This window comes from Tetrao urogallus (assembly GCF_951394365.1).
Source record: "Tetrao urogallus genome assembly, chromosome: 2".
NCBI lineage: Eukaryota > Metazoa > Chordata > Aves > Galliformes > Phasianidae > Tetrao > Tetrao urogallus.
The window spans coordinates 85471198-85495346 of record NC_136814.1 but is presented as its reverse complement, the minus strand read 5'-3'; the positions used below and the strand labels follow the sequence as shown (position 1 = coordinate 85495346).

Here is a 24149-nt window from a genome sequence, read left to right as displayed (position 1 = left end):
AACCAACAGGTTCAAAAATATTGGAAGCCCTTGGCTAATGAAGAGAACCATGGAGATTGCATTTGATTTTAAGTGGTAGTTAGTTAGTTTGACTACTAATTAAGGTAGCCACTGCTGTTCTCTGCTACTCTTCTTGTTGATTAGTTTTTCTTAACTGGTATCATTCAGCAAGTAAAGTTCAATTTTGTACTCAACTTTGGTTCTTTTTCCTTCCCTCCCCTTCTTTCCACATTGTGTGTAAAAAAAAAAAAAAAAAAAAAGAAAGTTGCAATCCTTTCAATCTGTGATTTCAGCATGGCAAACTTACTCTACTAATATTAACTCATTTGCTTTTCAGAAGTTTAGGACGTTCAGGACTCTTCTGTATTCTTTATTTCTAATTGTAGTAAAATGTAAATTTATAAATGACCAAGTATATATGTGTGTATCTACTGGGGACTGCAGTGCTTAAGTTATCACTGTGGAAGTCATGGCTTACATGTATGTAACCCAGACAAGATAGATACTGCAAAGAGAAACTTAACAAGATCTGAGTTTACAATGCTTTTTCAATATTAAAAAAGAAATAAATATTTCAGCAATTTGTTTTGCAGTGATGTGTAATGCTGAACAGAGGTCAAAATAGTGACTATGTGGCATGCATAGTATTTGAGCATTATCTTTTACACTGAACTTATTTGCAAAGCCAGTTTTATGAAACTAGTTTCCTTACTCAAACAAAAATTATGTTTTGGTCTTCTTAAAATTCTCACTTCAGATTACGATAATATTTTCACAAGTATTAGTTTTATACTGAGAAATTATCTGAAGGATTTTTTTCTACAGTGTCTGTCACGTTACTCACCCCTGTAGTCTCTTAAGTTACGTTTTTAATTTCAAGCTTACAGTGGTCTTGCAATATTCTTTTTAGATCACGCTTGGTGGCTTCTGGCTCTGTATGTACTGTGTACTCAAACAGAGTGTGAACACTTATAGGGGCTCTGAGATATGAATTAAATCAAACATGAGTTCCTACATTTGCTGCAGTAGTTTAAAACCTCCTACCCCTGTGTGATTTAGTGAGAGAAATGTGCACCAGCCTTACTGTTGTAACTCTAGTGCTAGTTAACACAGTCATAGAATTGTTAAGGTTGGATAGACTACTAACGCCATTTAGTCCAAAAATCAACCCATCACCACCATGCCTGCTAAACTATTTTTCTCAGTGCCACATTTACCCTTTTCTACAAAACGCCTGAGATTGTTCTGAAGGTTGTTTCCTTTAGTTTTCTCACAAAATTAATTCATTTTTTAATTAATTAATTGAATAATAAAAGTAAATAACAAGAAAAGCAACCCTTATTCAAAGGCTGGAACTTCCAAAAATAATATTTTTACAAAGGGCTATGCTTTAAAGACTAGTTAACTCTTACTACTTGTTTCTTCCTGGTTTTTCACAGATATTAAATGTACCAGTGCTATCACTGTAAGTAAGGTACCAACTAAGTCTCCTTTCCTGTCAGTGAGTGACAACTGTGGCCTGTTTATATTAGGATATTTCATGTAACTCTTGGGCCTCTGGTGTACTGCTGACAATGCAGTGGAGTAATTATTATAAAAAAAAATGTTAAAGAAAAAAATAATTGCACATATGGACAATTAACTTGTATATTAGTAAGCTGTTAGACAATTAAGTCTCTTGAGTGTGTTACTATGCTCCCTTCTGGGTAAACAGCCTTGTTTGTGAGCTTGCTTGTTTTGCTGTCAGGATGCCCATTCCGCCACAGCGATCCTGAGCTACTGAAGCAGAAGCTGCAGTCGTACAAGGTTCCTCCCAGTGGAGTAACTCAGGTGAGATTTAATTTGTTTGGAGCTCTCTTTAATGAGGCATTGTTTTTTAATTTTAGTTTGTACTGGTGTAGGAATACTACACGTAAATTGTCAATATGTATGTTAAATATCTCTTAGGAAGGATCTGAGCCAGAATCTTGTCTTGTTCCAGTGTTCCCACTGATGTGCTGACTGTTGTCATCACCTTCTGTTGTTTAATATTATGGATTGGTTTATTACTATAATGAGTGCAATACAGAATTTTGTTTTACTTCATTTTACTTCATTGTGGTTAAGAAAAAAATCAAATGAATCTGGCAGTATTTTTAGAGAATTTATTTTTTAATTTTGCACACTTATGGAAGGTGGTACTGTGTGTCGTAAGTTGATGTCACTGTTTTCTGTAATAAGCTTCTAAATCCTGTACGTTCTTAGTCATGCATAGTGCTAACTTCCCTGAGACAACAAGAGCTCATGAGATGACTACTGGAATTTGACAGATTTTATCAGATTTTTGAATGGTAGCAGTAAATTGAAAACCTGTCATTTATAGCGAGAGCAATGCAGAAATTAGAACTTCTTCACACACATACTGAAGGATGGTGAGTCTCATTGATTCTTCTTGCAGGAGGTTAAAGGATCTATAAGTGTGTTGTCATCTTCATTGAAGGGAGATGTACAGGTTAGAGCTCAGATGAGACAGTTCAACAAAAAGTCATGTATATGAACTGTTTGCAACTACTTTTAGTCTGAAAGGTAATTTTTTTGTTCATGTGAAGTATCACTATTGCTGATCAGGCAGCAACAGAGTGCTGAACTAGTTAGAAAAGAAGTGCTAATTTCACTTGAAATAATGCCCTTGGAAGAAGTAATTAGGATACAAAATAAAAGAGAATATTTTATATTTTTTTAGTGGTGAAGACAATTAATTTATTGCAAATTTAAGAAATCCTAATGCTTTTTCCTGCGTATGTCTTATTTCCTTTTTTTTTTCTTTTTTTTTTTTTTAATCCTTCCTGGTCCATAAATAGACATGTAACTGTCTTTCATGTATCTGACAGTATCTAGAGATACTTTCTGCATATTTCCTTTTTATATGCATCAAAAAAATCACACTGCTCTGAGATTTTTATCCTGCTAATCATTGGAAAGATTGGTAAGGATTTAATGTATTAGCTCTTACTATACGTGGGTAGGATTCAGCTGAGGCCATTTCTTCAGTGCTTTTGCACAGTGAGGCAGGATCTGTATATTTAACACAGTTCCTTACCTCACTTGTGAGTTTTTTTTATTTGTCAATTTTTTTGTCAAGTAGGATTGGGACTCAGTACAAATCTTAAATTTTCAGATATTGATCTTCTAAATCAGACAGGCTGAGATATTTGGGAGGGAGTGTTTCAAATCTCCTGTGATACTGTACTGATCTTATGACTGTCAGTACTCATTATTCATTTGCTTAGTCTTTCACGGCCAATAACAGTTCATAGTCCTTCAGTCCAGGCTGTGACTTGTCTTCTCTACTGCTGGTACAACAGTTGATCTTCCAGTTGTATCAGCAGTCTTGTTTTTCTTTAGCTCAGTGAATGGTTAGTAGGGGGTGAATGGTTCCATCCATCTTTCAGAATCTCTTGATATAGTTGCTTGGCCTAAGAACTGATATTTGTTTTGTGTGTACCTTCTGAATCTGTTAGATGTTCTCCTAACTCCAGATCAGTGAGAGCTTCCTTAAAACCTGACAGATTCGTAGTTTGAATGAATGATTCAGAATTTGACCTTTCAGCTGTTTTAATAAACAGTATATGAACTTTGGGTCATGGCTTCTTACAGTTGCTCCTTGTTTTCTTCTGAAATTCTTTCGCTGTCTTCAGATATGAAGTTTTGTTTTGCTTCTGTTGCTCTGTGTACTAGATGGCTGTCACAAAGTGAAAAATTCCCTTCTGTGTTGTTAAAACCAGATCAATGTATGTACTGCAATGCTTTTTCAGTTTTCCCTGCTTTGTCATAGTGAAAAATGCATTTTTCTGAACTGAGAGGATGCTCAGTTGGCCTCATGATAAGGACAGCCAACTTGAATTTTATATAAGTGTTTCAGGATTCTGAGATGTGAAAATTCCACACCCACCTGGTGAAAAAAGTGTGCAGAGTATTGAAGTCAATGATGATCTGGGAGGATCATGTAGAAAGTCATGTCAGCACCTATATAGTTGCTTGCAGACTCAGGTGTTACAAGCTGTGGTCCCAGAGCATTCCCAGCATTCATCCCCATCTTTTAGTTTCAAGAGTCATCCCCAACTTCCCAGGATCTTAGCTCTTTCTGGACTAGAATTTTCCCCCTATCCCAAAAAAACATACCCATGCTTCATATTTTCAGTGCCAAAAGATGTTCTTCCTTCTTATGTACAGAGGTTTTTAAGTTCAACTACTTATAAGTAACTTTTCTGTTGTTTCTAAAAGTGGTTAGCAGTGGCTGAGCAGATTTCTGTGGAGGTCAAGGAATCATTCTCAACTATATTTGTGTGACAAGAGTTAATTGGATTATCATAACTGCTAATATGATTTACAGCTAAGAACTCATTACCCTATGCAGAAGAGAAGGTACTATTTCTAGGCTTTTCTGCGAGGAGTAGAGGACTACAGATTCCTTTGTATGCTGTAAGCATAAGAAATGCTTCTCTTTAAGAATGTGTCTATGTTTATACCCAGGAGACCTCCTGAGTGGATGGTTTCTGCTGTAAAATTTGAGTTTTTCTGCCAATGTGTGCATTTGTTATGTAGCTGTTGTTACGGAGACAGATGAGATTTTTCAAAAGGCATCTTCATGGTAGGTCTCAAGGTGCATCTCTGTGTGCAAGGGCTTGAGATCTTCAGAGTTTGCCACGCAGAGTTCTGTTCATATGCTTGCCAAGTATTTTGTTCTTATTGAAACTGCCATGTGGTCCTGTGTTGTTTTTTTTTACATCTTATTGTACTAGATACTCAAAGCACTCACTCTCTTTGGTAGAGGAGTGAACGAGAGTGTGCATCATGGTATGTTGCTCTGATGAACAGTTGTCGATGCTTCTCTCCTACTAAGAAGCTTGTTTCAAGGGATTGAAAGCTCAAGAGTTTGTTGGCTACTGAAATTAATTTCTCATTCCAAAAAATGAGGTTGTTTGGAAACTCATCAGACCTTCCATATGTATCAGCATCCTTCATCAGAGTGCTGATACTGTCCTGGCCAGAGGGGCTACAGAAGCTGTGGCAGCTAAGGCTATGCATAGAGGATTTCACGTTGGCACAGCTAGTGCCCAAAATAAAGCTGATCTGATGTCTTAACCTTAATCTGTGCAAGTATGAATACAGCTGTTCAAGTTTGAGTTTGATGGAGACTTAACACTGTCTTTGCAGTGCATCATGATTTGCATTTTGTAGCTGGGAGGACTGTTATTCATAGCAGTCTGTTGGACCCTTATCTCCAGTTCATACAGAGGATCTGGATCAGAACTATTACTTTTTTGGGGTGTTTCATTTCCATTTGATCAAAATGGTTTTAGTATCTATGAATTATCTCTGATAATGTTGAGGACTTTTTTTTTTCTGATTAGAGTACTGGGGGTTATTACATTTTGATGTCGTTTTGTGTTTCTCTTCAAAAACATCAGTGCTGTCAGTGCAAAAAAAACCCCCTTGGTTTACTCCTGAATATACTGTGTTCAACAAGATCATATAAACTGAATAGTGGTGGCTTATCTTGAGATAAGTGAGCTCACAATTCTTTAGACCATCAGATTTAGATTTGTAGTATATCAGCAACCACATCAGTGATTTTTTTTTTTCTTGTTCTCTTGCAACTTTTATGACTTATCTGAAAAGATCCTTGAATCATGAAAGCTGGGTTACTGTCTTAATTGATCCCAGGTTGATTGGAGATGGCTGCAGGTGGGTTTTGTTGTTTCACGAAAAATTGCAAGCAGCAACCTGTTGGTTTGGATGCATTTTCCGTCCTGTTTAGTTTATACCTTCTGTTTCTTTGGGTTCATTCCAAATCACCTGAGCTCCAACTTGATTTTAGTTCTGGGATTTCAATCTGTTGTTTTAGAGTACTCATATGTTTTGCCTTCAAGCAAGTGAATTATTACCCTGTCTTGTTTACGAATCTTATTCCTCACTGCTGTTGTGCGGGCCAAAATATGAGGTACTGTCTAGCTTATGTATAGGTCCTTTCCAACCTTGTGATTCTATGATTCTATGATCATCATTTCCAGAAAAGGAAAAAAAATCAGGCAGTAGAGAGCTGGGACACCAAATCGGCAAATGCCACAAGTTGGTAGATCAGTTCTAGCAAATGCATATATCTTGTCAGATTAGCACTGCTCTCATTTTCAAACTGTACACTATCTGAAAATGACTGATAAAGAAGCAAATGAAAATTGCTTGAAGAGCAAACTACTCTTCAGTGTGTTCACTATTGCTTCTGAATTGTACCAGGCAGCAGTCTCTCTGCTCTCACTGTGCTCTATCTCTCGTGATCCCCCTTAGATCGAGTTTTTAAAGGATATAGTGTATTTAGAAAGAAGGCTTCTAAATTTAATAAATGTTGCTGGGCTTTGTAAAGCTATGTGTCTGAGTTCTTGCTCATGGAGGTTACTTTCTCAGTGCTGTCCTCAGCCTTGTGTTTCTAGGGCTTCATACCTTTTACATAAGAAGTACTCCTTTTTTATCCTTTAAGATTCACAGGACCAGGAAGTTGCTGGAGCTTTTCCATACAAATAAAGCATTAGGCCTTGTGGTGGGAACAAATGCTGTAATCACAGTTTTTTTCCAAGTGGCTTCTGTGCATGGATGAGGGAGGTGTTAAACAAGAAAGCTGGTCTTTGGGACTGTGATACAGAGTAAAGAGTGCCAGACTTCCCATGAGTCAATAGTGTGAGCATTGCTTCCAGTGCAGCCATTCTGTAGTACAGTCAGTATTGAAAAAAGTGATGAAAACATTTGAATATGTAAATCTCCTCAGTGTAAAGTATCAAGATCCAGCTTGCTATCTCAGTCTGGATTTTCTGAGGCTGTGCCCTGTCTGAGATTGTCTCTACTAAAATGGTCTTTCTGAAGTAAACAGAAAATGATTTCCAGGTCATTCCTAGTTATTATATACCCTGAAGCAGAAAGAATTAATCCTGATGTTTATTTCAAGAGCTGAATTATTTGACTTGTATTTAGTTCACATTTTCCTTAGGTTAAGCTGTTGCTTTATTTGTGAAATTAGATTTTTTTGTTTGCTTAAAAATTGCTTCTTGGAAAAGTAATACGGTTAGCTGAGCATCTAATGTGTGATTGCATAGTATTTGAATTTATATTATATTTTGGATCACATTTCATTTCTGTCTTCAGTATACTGCTCATCAGGTAAAATAACATCTGAGAATGGCTAATCAGTTTGAAGAATATGAAGATGAAAGCATATATCAGATAAATGTATCTGTTTTGCTGTGCTAAATGTGCTATAATGTGTTGTTTACATAACTCAAGTAGAAGAATAGATATTGGCTTTGAATTAGAATTACTTTAAAAAATCTGTTCTTGAAGAAATTGCCCAAGTCCTTTTCCCAATTCACTGCTTTCACAATAGCAAAAGGTATGAGCACTTATAGTTCTGCAGTCAGGAGAAGTAGAATATCCACATTTATTTTTGCTTTTGTTCCAATTACTTCCTCTTAAAAATAAGAAACAAAGCATGTAAATGAACAGGAGACAGATAACTTCAGAATAGTATTTCTTTCTAGAAAGAATTATTCTCTTAATTAAAAAAAAAAAAAGCTGTTTTCCAGATTTAGATCAAATTTAAAATTCTAAATGAGTCATTGCAATGAGACTATTGTTTTCTGACAAGTTGGATGTTTTAGTGGATCGGAGAGTCTTTACAGACAGAGAAATTAATTAGCCAAGCCATGCCTGGGCAAACCATACTCCCTCTTCTGATGATTTAATATTAGAGAAGCTTTAGATCATTCCTGGCTGTGAAAATATTTTCTCTGCTGCTGAAGAATTTTGCCCTACGCTCAGTTAGTGTTGTGCTTTTTTAAGTTACGAGGATACCATTTCAATAATAGTTATTAATAGTTTTTATACTACTATTTATTGTGGAAATATATAAAACAGGAACAAAACCACAACAACAGCTGAAATTCTTGATACAGACAAATGTCATGGGATATTGGTTTTATTATTACAGTTTTACTGTAATATTATTCAGTATTAACATTTCTTAATTGTAGCAATTGCTAGTCTTCTGTGACTTGTGGTTGTATTAAATATGTAATTGTTGGTGATACCATATAGAACTTCATATTTGCTAGTTTTTGAAAACAGTTAAATTAATATTTTTAAGATTTTACTCAGAACAAAGACACTGAGTATTTTGTGGTGGGGTTATTCCCCAGTAAATTAGGTAGTTAAAACTCAAGTCCTAAAATGGGATAGCACTGCATGTTGGCTGTCAAGAAAATCTTAAAAAGCATTAGCTCTTCAATCTAGAAATTGCACATGGTTCAGATCTCTCAAGTGGCAGGTTAAAACCACTTGCTTTCCAAAATTGCTTGCATTGTTACTGTCTTTACTACATCAAAACTTGCAAATGCTTTCAAACGATTAAAGCTTTCAAGGTGGATAGTATATGTCTTCAAAGTAAGTTTGTGTCAAGGAATCTTTGTAGTGAAAATAAATTCTTTGGGCACTCTGGTGTGAATGTGAGCGCTGACTCTTCCCATCCATAGATAGAAATCATTTACTGACTGGAGATAGTGTTCAGCCATGGTTTTGAAATTAATAGTTGTGTGCTGGAAGTGCGTCTTCCCCATTTTATGTGAGATTGTACTTTCTGTAATATACTTTATAGACATGGTATTTTGACATTGCACTTTTCTTGTGGTTTATCAGAATAGTGAAGAGCATAGCTAATCTGTTTGATCTTAAAAGGCTATGGGAATACAGAATATTTTTAGAGTATGCATGGATTTTATTTTGCATAGAACATGGTTTAAAGTGCTTAAGATAGATGTTAAGTTGGAAGCTAGTAATGGTTGGACTGGAAAATATATATATTTTGCATTTGAATTTGTATTCTAACTGCCAGAAGGATGGAATAGAAACTGCTACTGAGAGCGCCTGTTCTTGAATCATAGAATGGCTGAGGTGGACGGAGACCTCTGTGGCTCCATCTGGTCCAACCCCTGCTCAAGCAGGGACACCCAGAGCAGGGTGCCCAAGACTGCTAGAGAGGAATTAATTTAAGCAAATTCTATGTGAAGTATTTACATTCATTAGTCAAATGTTAGACTTCGGTTCAGTGAGGTTTTTTAGACTAAAGGTGGGCTGCTACTGTGGAAGGCAGTTCTACCCTTTGTTTGTCCTTGCATGTTGAGTTTTCATTCCTTTCCTTATACTGACCTTAGGACGACATGGTAAAATAGGTGAAAAGGAATATCCAGCTGTAAGTGAAACCTGGGGAAAGTGAGGAGGGAGGGTTCACTTTCAGTCTGTCATTAGTACTGAACTGGGAGGAATAGGGGGTGGGTAGAATTACCATCTGTGTATTTACACTTCGGCAGCTTCAGTAGCTTCAGTTTTTAGTATTTTAAACTGCTCATAAAATTTTTATTCGGAAGAAAACAAATGAAAGGAGGATGATACAGAGAAAGTCAAAGGCATAAACACAAAGATCAGAAAGCAGGAAAACAACCAATGTGAAGCAAAAATGTTTCAGCTCCTTATTCTTGAAACTGTTTTGTAAACTTAGAATGTATACTAATTGCTTCAATTTTGTAAGGACATTCCCCTCCCACTCCCCCCACTTTTTTTTTGATCAGGACGTGAAATGCAGTATAGATTCTTGGGGCAGGACTGAAGCTGAGGTGGCCAGAAATCATATCAGCAGTCATATCTTTAGCCACCTTTGGAATACAATGAAGGGTAGAAAGAAGTTGTACTTAACTGAATCTACAACAGAATTTGGTTTTGAAAATCTGAGGTAGTTTAGCAGCTGTCAAATAAAACAAAGTAACTTGGAATAAATGAAAATAACTATGGATAATTGCAGAGCTCAAACTATCCAGCTAGGCAGCATCTCAGCTGAAAAAGCTGAAGATCTATAAAGCAGGTGGCTGCATGCAGCTGCCAAACATCATCTTAACCTAATTAGTAGTCAGTAAAGCAACATCAGAAAAGCAAGTTGCAGATGGTAGCAAAGGAAAGGCACATAAGAAGTAACAAAAAGAGTCCTTCAGTATTACCCTTCCTTGCAAAGTAAAGCAATTTAGTGTAAATGTCTGAGTATAGGAGGAGGCAAAAGATTGTTGTGGGTAATTAAGGTAGTTTTGAGAGGAGAACTCTTTCTGGATAACACCAGTGAAAAGCAGCTGCAAGTTTGCTTTCATTACCAGCGCAAATGTAGTAGGAATGGTGATTTTTATTATGAATTATGATTCCTTTTTGTTGAAATAGAAGACTGTTCCTCTCACTCAGAATACTTTCATAGAATCATAGAATCACAATGTTGGAAATGACCTACAAGATCATCTAGTCCAACTGTCTCCTCATCACCAGTGCCACCACTAGCTGGGCTCCACTCTTGTCTTTTTTAACTGTTTCTTTTTCTCTCACAGCAACTTGCTCCTGTTAAAGCACATTAATCTGCTAAACCTGTTCTTCCTAGGATATATTTATGGTAACCCTCATTCCTCAACTCCATCATATACAGAAAAGTGAATCTGTTCCCATGTGAGGTGACCAATTTAAAGTTACTGATATGCTAATTATCAGGCTAATGGCTTGTCTGCCTTCTGGATGCCTCTCAGAATGGATGGGAGCTGAATTTTAACTGCTTTTCCCTGAATAAGTTGCAAAAGTTTGTCTGACTTTTTTGTCCAGCCTCAGTTTTTCATCACTGTGTAGGAATTGTGTAGTGTTGTCATCTCTGTCTGACAAATTTGGCTGAAATTGACTCAGCAGCCAAAGTTGGAGAGGAGATTGGTGGAGAGGGGAAAGGAGTTATGGATAAGTATGTTAGTACAATGTGTGGTTAATGATGCAGTCATATACATTATTTGGGGAAATTGGACGAAAGTACTTGGTCTGTACTGTCTGTGTGGTGACACAGCAGTCACCTCAGGGAGGTTTGAGGATTCTTGAGGAAATGGGACAAGTGTTCCATGTTGGATCTGCAGAGAAGCTGGAAAGATTGAGCAGCTACGAAATAATAAGGCTTTTCTTTAGAAATTTGAGTTCCTCAAGGAGAGCTCTGATAACGTTATGTATATGTGAGCAGTATTGATTCTTCTTCACTGTAAAGATGCGTCAAGATTTTCTCGTAGATGGATCAAGGGCATAAGTGGGCATGATATAGTTTGTTCTGAATAATCTCTCCCACAAAACTGGAAATTAAAAGTGCCCCTTTATTCTGTCATCATCTGTGCTTTGTCAGTGATAGCTGTCACTTGAAGTTATCCGAGAAGACAGCAGTGATCTTACATCCTGTGAGTCACTGTAAGTTAGTAAATCAAACGCTGGCTTTTGCTGGTAATGCTTGTCATTTCTGCTTTTAAGGATAGTTGGACAGTGGCATCATTGATACAAAAAGTAGCTATAGTGTCATGGTCTGAAATTGAAAAGTTGAACAAACTGCAGCATGACTAACTTTTTAACTGACCAACTTTTCCTAAAAGTTCTCTAAATTACAAGAGAATTTTGATGCTTTTAAATTTTTGGGTTTTATACACAGAAGTTGTTGAGGCTTTAGAAAGGTTTTGTTTGCTCACTTGATTCCCCTATTGTTCCCCTATTGTTCCCCTTTGTTCCCCTATATTCAGCACTCGTCAGGCCGCACCTCGAGTACTGTGTCCAGTTTTGGGCCCCTCACTGCAAGAAAGATATTGAGGCCCTGGAACGTGTTCAAAGAAGGGCAATGAAGCTGGTGAGGGGTCTGGAACACAGGCCATATGAGGAGAGGCTGAAGGAGCTGGGAATGTTCAGCCTGGAGAAGAGGAGGCTCAGGGGAGACCTTATTGCTCTCTATAACTTCCTGAAGGGAGGTTGTAGTGAGCTGGGGGTCGGCCTCTTCTCTCGTGTCATTAGTGATAGGACCAGGGGGAATGGTTTCAAGCTACGCCAGGGGAAATTCAGGCTGGACATGAGGAAGTATTACTTTTCAGAAAGGGTGGTCAGGCACTGGAATGGACTGCCCAGGGAGGTGGTGGAATCACCGACCCTGGGGGTGTTCAAGGAAAGACTGGATGTTGCGTTGAGGGACATGGTTTAGTAGGAGCTATTGGGAATAGGTGAACGGTTGGACTGGGTGATCTTTTAGGTCTTTTCCAACCTTAGTGATTCTATGATTCTATGATTCTATGATTCTGAATCTTAGAATACCTTTCCAGCTGAGGATTAGAACTATTTATATCGAAGTGTAATCTTGGTTAAATTAATAAATCTGAGAGAACCTGAAGTGTTCATGAACTAGATTGAGTTAGTTGACTCTTCCAGCTGGAAAGATTGGTTTAGAAAAATCTGAATCTGAATAAAATAAAACATTCAGCCAGCAATGGGCATGTAGGTCTTCTGATCAGTATTCCAAATTATGAGAAAAACATGTTAGGACATAATGGCTTTTTGGAATAATGAAAGCTGGCTTAATGTTTCTGTCCTATTTGAATATATGTGTTGCATCTATCTGTAATATATGTGTGTGTATATATGTAAGTAAACAGTACAATGTTGTTAGTGTTTAATACAATGTAGTTAGCATTTATTTCAAAGTTAAGATAGCTCTTTTGCACAATACAGATATTTTTTTGTTAGTAACAGAAAGAGAAAAATGTAAGGCAGAGCACAGTTGAAGCATTTAGAATAGTTTTCTTCAACCATTTGCTTAATGTAACACTATTTTTTCAGTCATTTTCAAAGGAGAGAGATAAAAAAATCGAAGTGTGCATGTTTCTGTGCATACATATGCATGTATGTCAGAGAGCTGAATTTCAGACTTCATTGCCCACTTGGCCTTGATCTTGAACTCTTACAGAAGATTTAACAGGAATTTGCAAGAAGCAGAGAAGTGTAATCAGTTAGACTATGACAGAGAAAGTATGTGGTTAAGTACTTTCTTGGCACTGTGTTGCCATTTTTTTTTAATCCATTCAGCAAATGTAATTTATTTATATATCTGTCAATAAATACGAGGCGGTATCCAGTAATGAGGACAGCAGGGATTTAAGCTGGAGTACGTTGCTATGTTTGACACAAAGGTCAAACCTGGGAAAGGGACTTGAAATTAACATTTCTAGAAAACTGCTTTTCCATCCACTCAGGTTATCTCTTAATTCCAGCAATCTTCTCATGTTGATAAGCAGGGAGAGCATGTATTTTGACTATATGAAGGAGGGAGGAGGTGATGAAACTTTATCACATACAAAAAAAAAAAAAAAAAAAAAAAAAAGGGGGAAAAAAAAATCAGCCAACATTGTGTTCTGCTGATAAGTGTGGGACTTTGTACAGCACAGAAGTAGTAGAATTGCAGTAGAATTGGGACACAAATTGTGTTTACAAAAGATGGCATGATTTTCCTAATACGTGTTCAAAGCAGGCTATTCACTCACATATTCTGCTGAGCTTGGCCAGAAATAGCTTCATTTTAAAAGGACAAATATGATTGAGGGTTACAAGCATTTCCCTCTCAGAGATACTTGTCTGAAGGGTTTGAATTAAATTTTCTTGATGATGGAAGCACTGTACTATTTTATTTTGCATCTGTATGAACTGGTGATATGGAAAATAAAGATACAAATAGTGTACTTGATTGTTTTGTGTTTTAAACACTTGAATTACTAGATTTACATCTGCTATTATGGAAGAAGTGTCACAATATAATTTAGCAATAGCTGTCACAATTTTATTAACAAAATATTAATTCAACTTATTCTTGAAATTAAGGTACTGAAATTAAGTTTTAGACACCACGTCTATCTTCCTGTGGTTTTATCTTGGCTTTTAATATGATATCACAGAATTGTAGGGGTTGGATGACATGATTATTTTAAAAGAATTGTAGCATGTCTAAATTCTTTTAGTTATTAGTAGAATAAACCAGTCAAAGATGAAACGTGCTGCAAAGTTACTTGAAGTACTATCTGTTACTATCTAGTAACATCTGTTACTATCAAGTACTATCTAGTACACATCTGTTGGGAAAGGTGATATTTGCCTTGTTGTAGTAAATATCAACAAAATGCAAAGTTCTCTGTTGCATGTGTGTGCTACCTGTGGATCCTTTACATTTTTTCTTCCTCTGTGTAGATCCTGGAATTGGTGAAGGGCATGCATTACCAGCTGGCGTGTCAGAAGTACTTCGAATTGACACATGATGTAAGTAGCTAGTAGTAATTTTTGTTAAACTACAACCATTGGCTTTGTTTTGAAGAAGACCTTGGAAATTGTGTATGAAATGCTGAGACTATTTGCAATTTTTATGTCCAACGCTAGCTATCTTGCGTTTTTAGTTTTCATTTTAATATCATTTTAATAATTTCTTTTGGAATTCCCTTTATTTATATATTGATGACATACACATCATAAACATTGCAAGATACAGAAAAAGTTTGTGCTTTCTTCCTAAAATAGTCAATACTGTTAATTTGTTTAAATGTTTTCATTTAGATATATACACTCAAATGTTAAATGTATTTGAAGCTGTTTAACTTTTTCAATATCCTGTTTTTAAACAAGTTGTCATTTTTAACCCATCATGCAAGTTTGGTATTATAAGGTGTACCTTAAGCGGAATAGATCTAACAAATGTAACCAAAACTCTAATCTTTCAGCACTTAGAGAGTTGATGTTAATTTTCACTTGATAATTTTCTCATGTCATTTGTCATGTGTGATTAATTTTTAAATCAAGATAAGCAGACCTTTCCCTGCTTAATCGTAAGCTTCTATAAACTTTTAAATTAAGATCCTCCACAAAGGAGAGGTATAAGATAGCAAAAGGCACTGGCACATCTTCTTCCTGATTTCTTGATTCAGCAAAAATAGTTTTCTCATTGGTTCAAGGTTCCTCACTGTCAAGAAAGAGGTAGGAGCACAGCCCTTCTTATAACTTTCTTTTCTCCTTTCTCACAACTTTCTCTTTTTTTCTTTTCTTCTTTTCTCACAACTGAAAAAAATTGAAACATCCCTTTCCAAACATCAGAACATGAAATGATCTTGTTAAAATCTGGATGAGGATTAGATGATATTTGCCATTGACTTTTTTGTTCTCGCTGGTTTTCACATTTGATTTGTGTGGAACTCTTTGTCTCCTCAAATTCCCAGCAATCATAAGGCTTGAATGTACAGCAAAAGTATGTTCTGAAACGTGTTTAGTATTGCCTATTTCTGAGTTCACAGAGTCAGTCACAAGCTATGTGTACTTCACTGTTTTTGCATTTCTTCCCGTTATCGTTTATCAAGTTTCTGTTGCATTTTATTCTCATGATTGTAACAGCTTCTCTGTTGGTTTCTGTTGTATAATGCTTGACGCTAAATCTGTCTTAATAAATCCAGCTGGATTAGAACGAAAATGTTTACAACTGTTGGAGAGTCCTTGCACCTCAATGTTTCAGGTTCAAGGGATACCTAAAAGATGCTTCTCTTCAGATTCGTTGTAAACTGGGCTTTATTAATTTAATTGCTATACCTCACCCGGATCTTTGTGTCACCATCTCACAACCACAGAAGGAAAGCAGCTATCATTTGTGTAGTCTAGTGTATTCTCTTCAAGAAGGAACTAATGTGTTAAGAAATGCATGTCTGTGCATTTTAAGTCTTTGACTAACTGTGAAAGGTACACGCTAAGCACTACATAGAGTGCATGAATAGCTTTTCATGTTCTGGAAGGTTAGGGTGTACTGCTTTTTGAGAAAGTTCTTTTCTAAATAATAGTACTGTAATTTGACCAAGAAAGGCTTTTCTACGTGTGTGATGAAAATAAGGTATTTTGACTTAATAGTCAGCAGCCTTTTGAACAGCCCGTGCAGAAACATGACAGAACAAATATCATAAAAGTATGATTGGACGGCTAGATATTTTCAAAATTATAATATTTTAGTAAGAATCAAGAATTATTTATTGTATATGAAACCAGAGTAAGTATTCAAAAACTACTAACATATCTGTATTTATGGTCTAATTTAAGTTATAAGGCATATCTGGAAAGCATCATAACTGCTTGAAGTTCTAGTATTTGTACTTGAATTATCAATAAGCTATTTCATGTTGATTATCCCTCTTAGATTTGTTACAATTTTATTTTGTGCTGATACAAGGCAACTTAAGAGGAAATGAGACACCTTACAAATGTAGGGAGTGTAACCTGAACTCCAAGCAAATACTACAGCAATGAGGAATACCTTTCAAGATTACAATAGCATTGAGATTTTATTTTAATTTGGTTGATAAAGTTGGATCTCAATTCAAAATAGAGAAAAATCTTATCAGACAAAACAGTTCAGCGATCTGAGCTACATAACATGCAGTCAAGTAAAATAGATTGATATCAGCTGTAAGCTGCTAATAGGTCAAATTAATATTCCTGTGACAGATTGTCTGTAAAAAGAATTAGTGCTGTGGAATTTCATTGTACATAAATCACCATTTACTGTTTTAAGCCTCTAGCTATTAAGAATAAGAAAACCTAACTGGCTATTGACTGTGTTAAGTTGTATTCCAAAGGAACTAGGGATGTTAATGACGTTTGCATGAGTATTGCTGTACTAGTAATTTGCTGTAAATAAGCAGGTGATTATGTATATATTAATATTAATCTCTCAAAATTTTATTCCAGACCACTAATGTTTTACAGTCATTGTGTATTTTTAAGAAGTAAATTAAATCTAACACACTTAGCACGCTTTCTGCTGCCCAGGAATCACCTGGAGTTGTTTATTTTAAAAAATACACACATGTAAAAATTTTTTCTTTGTCTGTAATTAAATGTCAAGAACATTCAACTTGATGTTGGTTTATATCATTTACTCTAGCACCATAACTGTTCCACATGGTTTATCTGTAACACCAGCTGCAATTTTAAAAGTTCTCGATTAAAACTCAAAGAAACTTCAAGCAGAGAAATTGCTGTAAAATTGTTGTTTCAGTTTCTTTTAGAACATTTCTTATAGCAGCAACTATAAAATTAGAGTTGGTCTGAAGGTCAGTATGTGCACGATGTGTTGAATCCAAGAATAGTCTTCTGATAGTATCAGCTGCTAGGTGGAATAAAGAGTTCTGTCTGAAGTGACAGATTTCTTCACTGGAATCAATACATGCTACAAGCTTAAATTTCTGACTGCCCAGAAAATACATTTTTCTTTGGACATAGTGGATTCTAGATGGGTTAACAGGTGTGAATGCGTAAAACTGTTAGAGAAATCTAGTTTCTCTGTTTCTGGCAGTAAGCTTCTGGTAACTTCTCTATAAGCTGAGGAAGGTTTTCAACTTGGTGGTATTTCTGATGTATTTTTTGTAAATATTACCTAAAAACATTGTAAGACTTACATGAGTAGTCTAACATAGAAAAATTTCTGTGATTGTTTTTTAATGCTTCACCTCTATTTTTGTGTTCAACATTTGTTGTGTATTTCCAGTCAAAGCAGAATATTTTTGTTCAGAGAAATATTCACTGAAAGTTACTAAAAATTACACTGGGATTATTGGTTTATCACTATCACAAATGCTGATGATAATTATGAACAAAACTTCCCATTTATTTCTTCCAGCTCTCAAAAGAGGTGACTGAATAGCTAGAATTCTTTTAATAAAAATGATATTGCCTAAACTTAATCCACTACATCTTTATTTTAGTAACATTCAGGTTTGAAAAGGAGAGTACACAGACTCATCCTACAGTTTTAATTAACAGTCTTTAAATAGTTTTTAGCCAAATGCCATCAATCACCTCTGGAAACGTGGCTGTAGATTTCACTTATACAGTGAGCATGTTCTAAAGTATTGGGAAGAGAGCAGTTTAAAACAAGATTAGAATTACAAAATGAATCTTATTGGTCTGAAGAGAACTGAGATTTTAAGGAAAAAAAGAACTCATTAAGGGCTTTTTCTAAATGAATAAATAAAGATCGGCTTTTTACTGTATTACTTATTTTTAAGCCTTTTGATGTGAAGAAGTAATTTAGTAGTTCCCACACAATGGAAATTGGAACATGGATGAAAGCTGGCTGGATGAAATTCGTCCAGATAAGACTGAAATTAAATTTACTCTTGGTTTTGGATTTATTTTTGCTAATGTGCCTTTTATTTTTGAATTCCTAATTAGCATGGTAGGCCAGCCACTTATTTTTAAGATTTTTTTCAATCAAGGTCACTTGCTACAGTCACTAATATCTTTTTTTCATGCCTGAATTAGATTTTGTTGTATGTGTAGCTGTTTTATGATGGTGCTGAAGTAGGTTGCAGCAATACATTTAATCAGGATCTCATTTTAGACACACATTGATTCTGCGCTTGATGATTTTTCACAAGTGGCTGAAATTTAAGCTCGTGGCTTTGCATATTAAATCAGCCACTGTGTATATCCTCATGAGGGGGGTGTGGGTGTGTGCAGAATTACTTGTTAAGTTGGAATTGACTCCACTTCCCCCAGCTACAGCTCTCCCAGCACTGCCCCAACACAGCTCTGAAGCTCTCCTTTCCCACCGTGGGCTGTTCTTGGGCTGTAGCTCTGGCCTGGGCTGCTTCTGAGGGTATCCATGGGCTGAGACCTTCAGGTGTCGTCCGCTGCTGTATAATACAAAGGTTACATCACAGATTGTGGTGAATGTGTCAGTTTTACTTTTAAAACTGAAGCCCTGTTGAAGTATTTCATGAGCATTAATCTAATTTGCATTAGTCAAATAATTATGGACCTGAAAGAATGTTGGCTAAGTAGAAAAGAACAATACAAATACAGTGCTCTCTATGCTAATATTCTGTTTCAGCACCTAGCTGTTCTGTGGTATTGGTTTTGCAGATAGTGGAGTTTCAGGATGCTGATGCTTAGCACTGGAGCTTAACCTACTGGACTTGCTTAGCCTGTCGTTCTGTAAACAGTGTATTTATTACTATTGGGGGAAAAAAAAATAAAAAGATGAAGCTGCTGGTTTCTGTTCATTGCGCTTCATGTTGATACTTTAAGCTCTGGGTTCTTTTTCTGCTGTTGTAAAAACTTTTACTTATTTTCTCTATTTCCATTTGTGCTTTAGACTTAGCATGGTTCATTTCTTGTGTAAGAAGATGCTGCATTTAGGTATTGATTCAGTTGTCCTAAATCTTCGAATCTTTGAATGTATGGTATTTTACCTGTATTGCTTTTTTGTTTGTTTATTTTTAATACAGGAAAGACAATTAAAAATACTGCTTGATGATTATGCCAAAGCAATCATTTTATTCCTAATGTGAGGAAAGAAATTGTGTGATTAAAAAAAAAAAAAAGTCGGGGTTATATTTATTGGGCTAGTATTGACAAACCACTGCATTCAACAAAATTTGAAATTATTAAATTAATAGTTATTCTTAAATATGAATTGAAATGATTTTAAAAAATAAGAATAGTAACTTTTCCTTTCATTTTTGTAGGTTGATGACATTGGATTTTCTTTGAATCATCCTAATCAGTATTTTGCAGAAAGTCAAAGGATATTAAGTGGTGGTAGAGAAATGAAGAAGGAACCGAGTCATTTGGGAAACTCTCAACAAAGAAATAATAGTCAGGAAAGCGTGAATTCAAATTCTACTCCCACCACGTCAAATATGACTACTGATGCAGAGCTGGAGGGACTGGAGGCATACTTCACTGAAGATTAAGCAACTATGGTAGCTTTTTTCTTTTTCTGTTCTTAACTGAATTAATGCTTTTACTAAGAAACATGCACTTCACTACTTAGAAGACACGAGCATTTAGCAATTAGTATAGGCTGATGGAAAAGGAAGAATGATGCTGAAGCTGTAATCACGTGCAGTGCTTACTGTTGTTGCTGTAGAATACTATTGCATAGGGCATCTTGAAGGATGGGAAATGGGAAATTCCTTCCCATTTCTTAGGTGCCTTTTGCCTGACTTGCCTTTTTTGATTTTGTTTAAGATGTATAATTATTTTATCCTATTTTGTGGTCATTTTTGTATATTATTAATAAATAAATTGCAAGATAAAAAATTGCAGTATTTTATTTTTAGCTGTCTTTATATGGCAATTGGGTGAGACTTCTTCCTTGATCTTAACTACCTTCTGAAGCAATGAACATGTTTTCTACACGAGGAGCTGAAGGAAATCAGCTTCCTAATTCGTGTACCTCAGCACTGAATTTCAAGAGCTTGTTAATGTGCTTGAGGTACAACCTAGCTAGGGTGTGCATGTTACCTGTGTAGTTGTATTATGCTAGAGGTTTTATTCTTTGCAACAGCTGACTGATTCAAACTATTAATGGTGCAATTGGACTTTTATTACTATGAAGATTTTGGACAAACCTTCAGTCTTTGCTACTTGTATGTTATATATTCATTTAAGGGCATGTAACTTTCACATACCTGGTGCAACACTGGGTGTTAAAAAAATATATATCTTTTGTTGTTAGAAGAGGATTGACTAGTAGGGTTCACTGTTCCTTAAATTATTCCTGATTTAATTAATGACTGCTCTGTGTAAAGTACCAGAATCTTACTCCTTGGATACCATATATTCAAAGGAGTTGTAGAAATCCATCCTGAAAAAGGCTGCACTCCAGATACTGAAGATTGAAGCAGCAAGGAGTTACAGACAGTGATGCTGGTGAAGCACCAGACAGCGCTCCACTGATGTGTGGGACTGTTGGACTCCATTGATGGTGAAGGATTCTATGGAATCCACAGATGATTGAAGGATTTTCACCTGAAGGTTTTGAAGTGCCTTTGTAAGTCATGACAGTGCTCTAATTTTGAATTTATTCTGCCCTAACTCTCCTAAATGATGACATTGTCACTTTAATCACATTGCAATTAAAATTCTTAGCACTTTCCTTACCTTTACTCTGAAATCTGTTATGTTGGGAATGGGGGCTCCCTGTTTATATATCTTCATTGATTGTTACATTAGTAGAATATAATTATTTTTAGAAATTCGAACATAGAATTTAAAATAGGTCTCTGTTACAGGGAAGAATATAACCTCACTTATCCTCTGTTAAGTGGATAAATCTTAATCTAGAATGCAATGAACATAACATTATTTGACCTTCACTAGTTTACTGCTGGTTTATGTCTCAGCTCAAATGACTTTGAACTGTATTTTCTATTTTCTTCCCTTTTGTTACCTGCCAGGTGAATTGCAAAAAAAAAAATAATGATAATAAAATAAAAAAAAATAGCAGTACATACAAATTAGTGCATACAGTTATAAGTAGCTTACAAAATGTAATTAATGTTTTTCTTTTTTGTCCTATAAGGCAATTTATTTTCAAATTTTTTACCATCTTGAATTTGAAAGCAGAATATTTTTAATTTGTTTATTGGTAAAAACCCAAAATGAGAATCTTCCCTCTCAGCAGCTGGACACTGAGGAGTTATTTGTCTTCCAGAGCTTTTGAACACTAACTGCCATGTAATTTAAATAAGAATCACTTGTTCCTTGATTGTAGAGCTGTTTGAGATTGGAAAGACAAAATCAGTATGAATATGTAAATCAGTCATTTAGAAAAGCTTTTCCTGCATTGTTGTAATTCTATTTCAAAATTACATCTAGTTAGAAGACAAAACCAAGTGAGTCTGATATGATCATGCAGTAGTCAAGAAAGAAGTACAAAAGAAACAAACTCTACTCTTTTACAGCTTGACAAGAACATGTATTTCTAAAGTAAAAGGCTGCAGATAGATCTGTTTGCAAACGTGCTCTCTTAGTTCTCCTTCCAAGTGGCTCTTTAAACTTCTGTTATACTTTGTGTTATCAAGAAGCTCAAACTTTGACAGTGTGAAACTGTTCTCGGTGAGACACTTGTGTGTTCTGGGTCAATAAAGATGGTGTTAAGAGAATACATGGTAGAGAATTGCATTTCTAAGAGGATGCATGCAACTGTCTGTCACCAAAAGACTGCTCTGTTCAGCCATGATGTTCATGTGGAAAGTGCTCTTCTTTACAACATATGGTCTTAAATGTACCGTAATTAAATGTGGAGAATTCTTCAAAAGGAACATAGCTTGTCCCTCAGCATGCTCATTTGCTAAGATTTGTTTAAATCCCTTAAATGCTGGAGGATTTAGGGCATTTGAATTGGACAGAGGTTGTGATCAGTGGGTACAATTCAGTCCCCCAAGGAACATGAACTTGTATGTATGAAGGTAAATCAATTGGAAAACAGGAATAAAAATGCTTGGAATAACTTCAGGAGTGAACTGTAGCTCGGAAATAAGCACATAGATGGGTAAGCACTGACTTGTTAACAGAGAGGAAGTGTTGGAAGACTTCAGAAGTGGTTTTAGGGTAGATAAAATGTAAATCTATGCTGACACAACTTCCCTGTCTCCAGCTATTGATCTGTCATCTGTTGATGGAGTGCAGGACTTGGTGATCAGGCTGCAGCCAGTAGGAAGATGTATGAACTCCTTATATCCCTTGAAGCAAAAATGATAGGCACAGTGAAAATGTCATGGGATGCTGGGTCTAGCTGAAACAAAAAGACTCAGGCAAGTTGAAGATGCTTTGTCATGTAGTTGTGGACTTTAATTAAGAAAGGGAAAATGGGATCATGAAATAGGCATTAATATGGGAAAGTCAGATATGACAACCTTATTATTTATTTATCTTTTGGAAGAACATTATGCTCTACTAAGTATCAGAGCTGTATTATGGGAGGTGTTCTACAAGCAGAAGAAAGTCTTTGCCACGCATAATGCCAGCACTTAATGAACTATTAAGAATCAGATTAGGTCAGTTCAGGAGGAGTGTCTTTGCTCCACCTGAACTGGAAAAATTGGTGCATGAGCTGCTGGATGAAGTGTAATGATCTGTGTTATTGAACTCATCAAAGTAGACACTCCAATTGGTCTTTTTGGACTTCAAAGTCTGTGATGCTAGGATTTATTTTAATGTTTAATAGGAAACAAATCCTGAAAGCTGCAGAGCATCCTCGGTCCAGCTCAGATGTGTTGGGCAGTAGGCAGAAGCCAGCAAAGCAGGAAGACCTGCATCAGCAAAGCATGGCATGGCTGTACTGTGAGTCTTTGCAATGTCAGTGCTTTTAGGGGAAAAATATGAGAAGAGGTGCTGAATAACATACATTCTAGTCTGATCTCTGCCTTTAGAAAATAAATAAAAATATGATGCCTATAAAGTTCTTCATGTCCTATAGCCTATATTTGCTGTTGCTACAGGGTTTTGAATGGAAGAGAATCCTTGTTGCTATGACTGAGGTGCTTCTTAGACTGTTCCTCTCTTACCTCTAGAGGCTGAATGTAGTAGTTTTACCTACAGCTGAGTACATTTTTCTCTTTATTATGATGCCCCAATTGGTAATTATAATACTATGCTTTTCAAGATCCGGCATTAAAAGAAGTGTAATTTTTCACAGCTGAAAGAACTTCTCATTTGGATTTAGATCATGCCCTTGCTTTTTAGAATTTACCACAATGCTGGCACATCAGGGATAACAAATATACAAACATCTGAGTCAACATACACGTAGGAAAAGGAAATTGCATGGAGTGTTTCAAATCAGTAGTAGGATTTGTAATACAAGTTGAATAATGTGTAATATAGTAGAATATGTCAGTAATACAGATATATTTTGCTGAATGTAAGCATATATTAGGATGTGTAGTGTAACTGTAGAATCATTACTCCTCTCTCTATTTCTATTCATTTTGTTCAGAAGTGATCCTTGACAAAAATATTTTTCATCTTTTTTACCTTCAATTAAAGAAAATTAGAATTTTGTACTGTGAACATTTCAAATATGTACTGGAAAAGTGCATTTAAATGTCCCTTTAAAATAAACCGTCAATTTTTTGGGGGGTAGATATTCTATTACCTCCATACTTTGGCTTAAACTGATTTTCATGAGTTATATAAAGCCCTCTCTCTTAACCTTAACATTTTGTGGCGTGATTAAGAAATGCCATTTTATTCATTTTCTTTCCAAGCACCAATTAGGATACAGCTCTCACACAGTAAGCATTTTAAAGACTTCCAGAGCTGCTCATAGACTGTATTAATTTAACTCCTCTCTTTGCCATCCTCCCTCAGCTGAAATGATGAGTGCATATAGAGGAAAAAATGTCTAAGCAAAATTGCACGTGCAGTCAATTTTCAGAATTGTTTCCCTG

At 35.8% G+C, this 24149-nt stretch overlaps 1 protein-coding gene across 1 annotated transcript in view; it reads left to right on the top strand.

The window, feature by feature from the left end:
• PRIM2 (DNA primase subunit 2) overlaps nt 1–19664 on the top strand; it is a gene marked incomplete at both ends in the record, with an annotated part of 84305 nt that extends 64641 nt beyond the window's left edge. The window contains 3 exons of the mRNA XM_079549948.1: nt 1748–1830; nt 14128–14196; nt 19437–19664. Coding sequence (XP_079406074.1) covers nt 1748–1830; nt 14128–14196; nt 19437–19664 — 380 coding nt within the window. The remainder of the gene's footprint in view (nt 1–1747; nt 1831–14127; nt 14197–19436) is intronic.
• Nucleotides 19665–24149: the final 4485 nt, after the last annotated feature.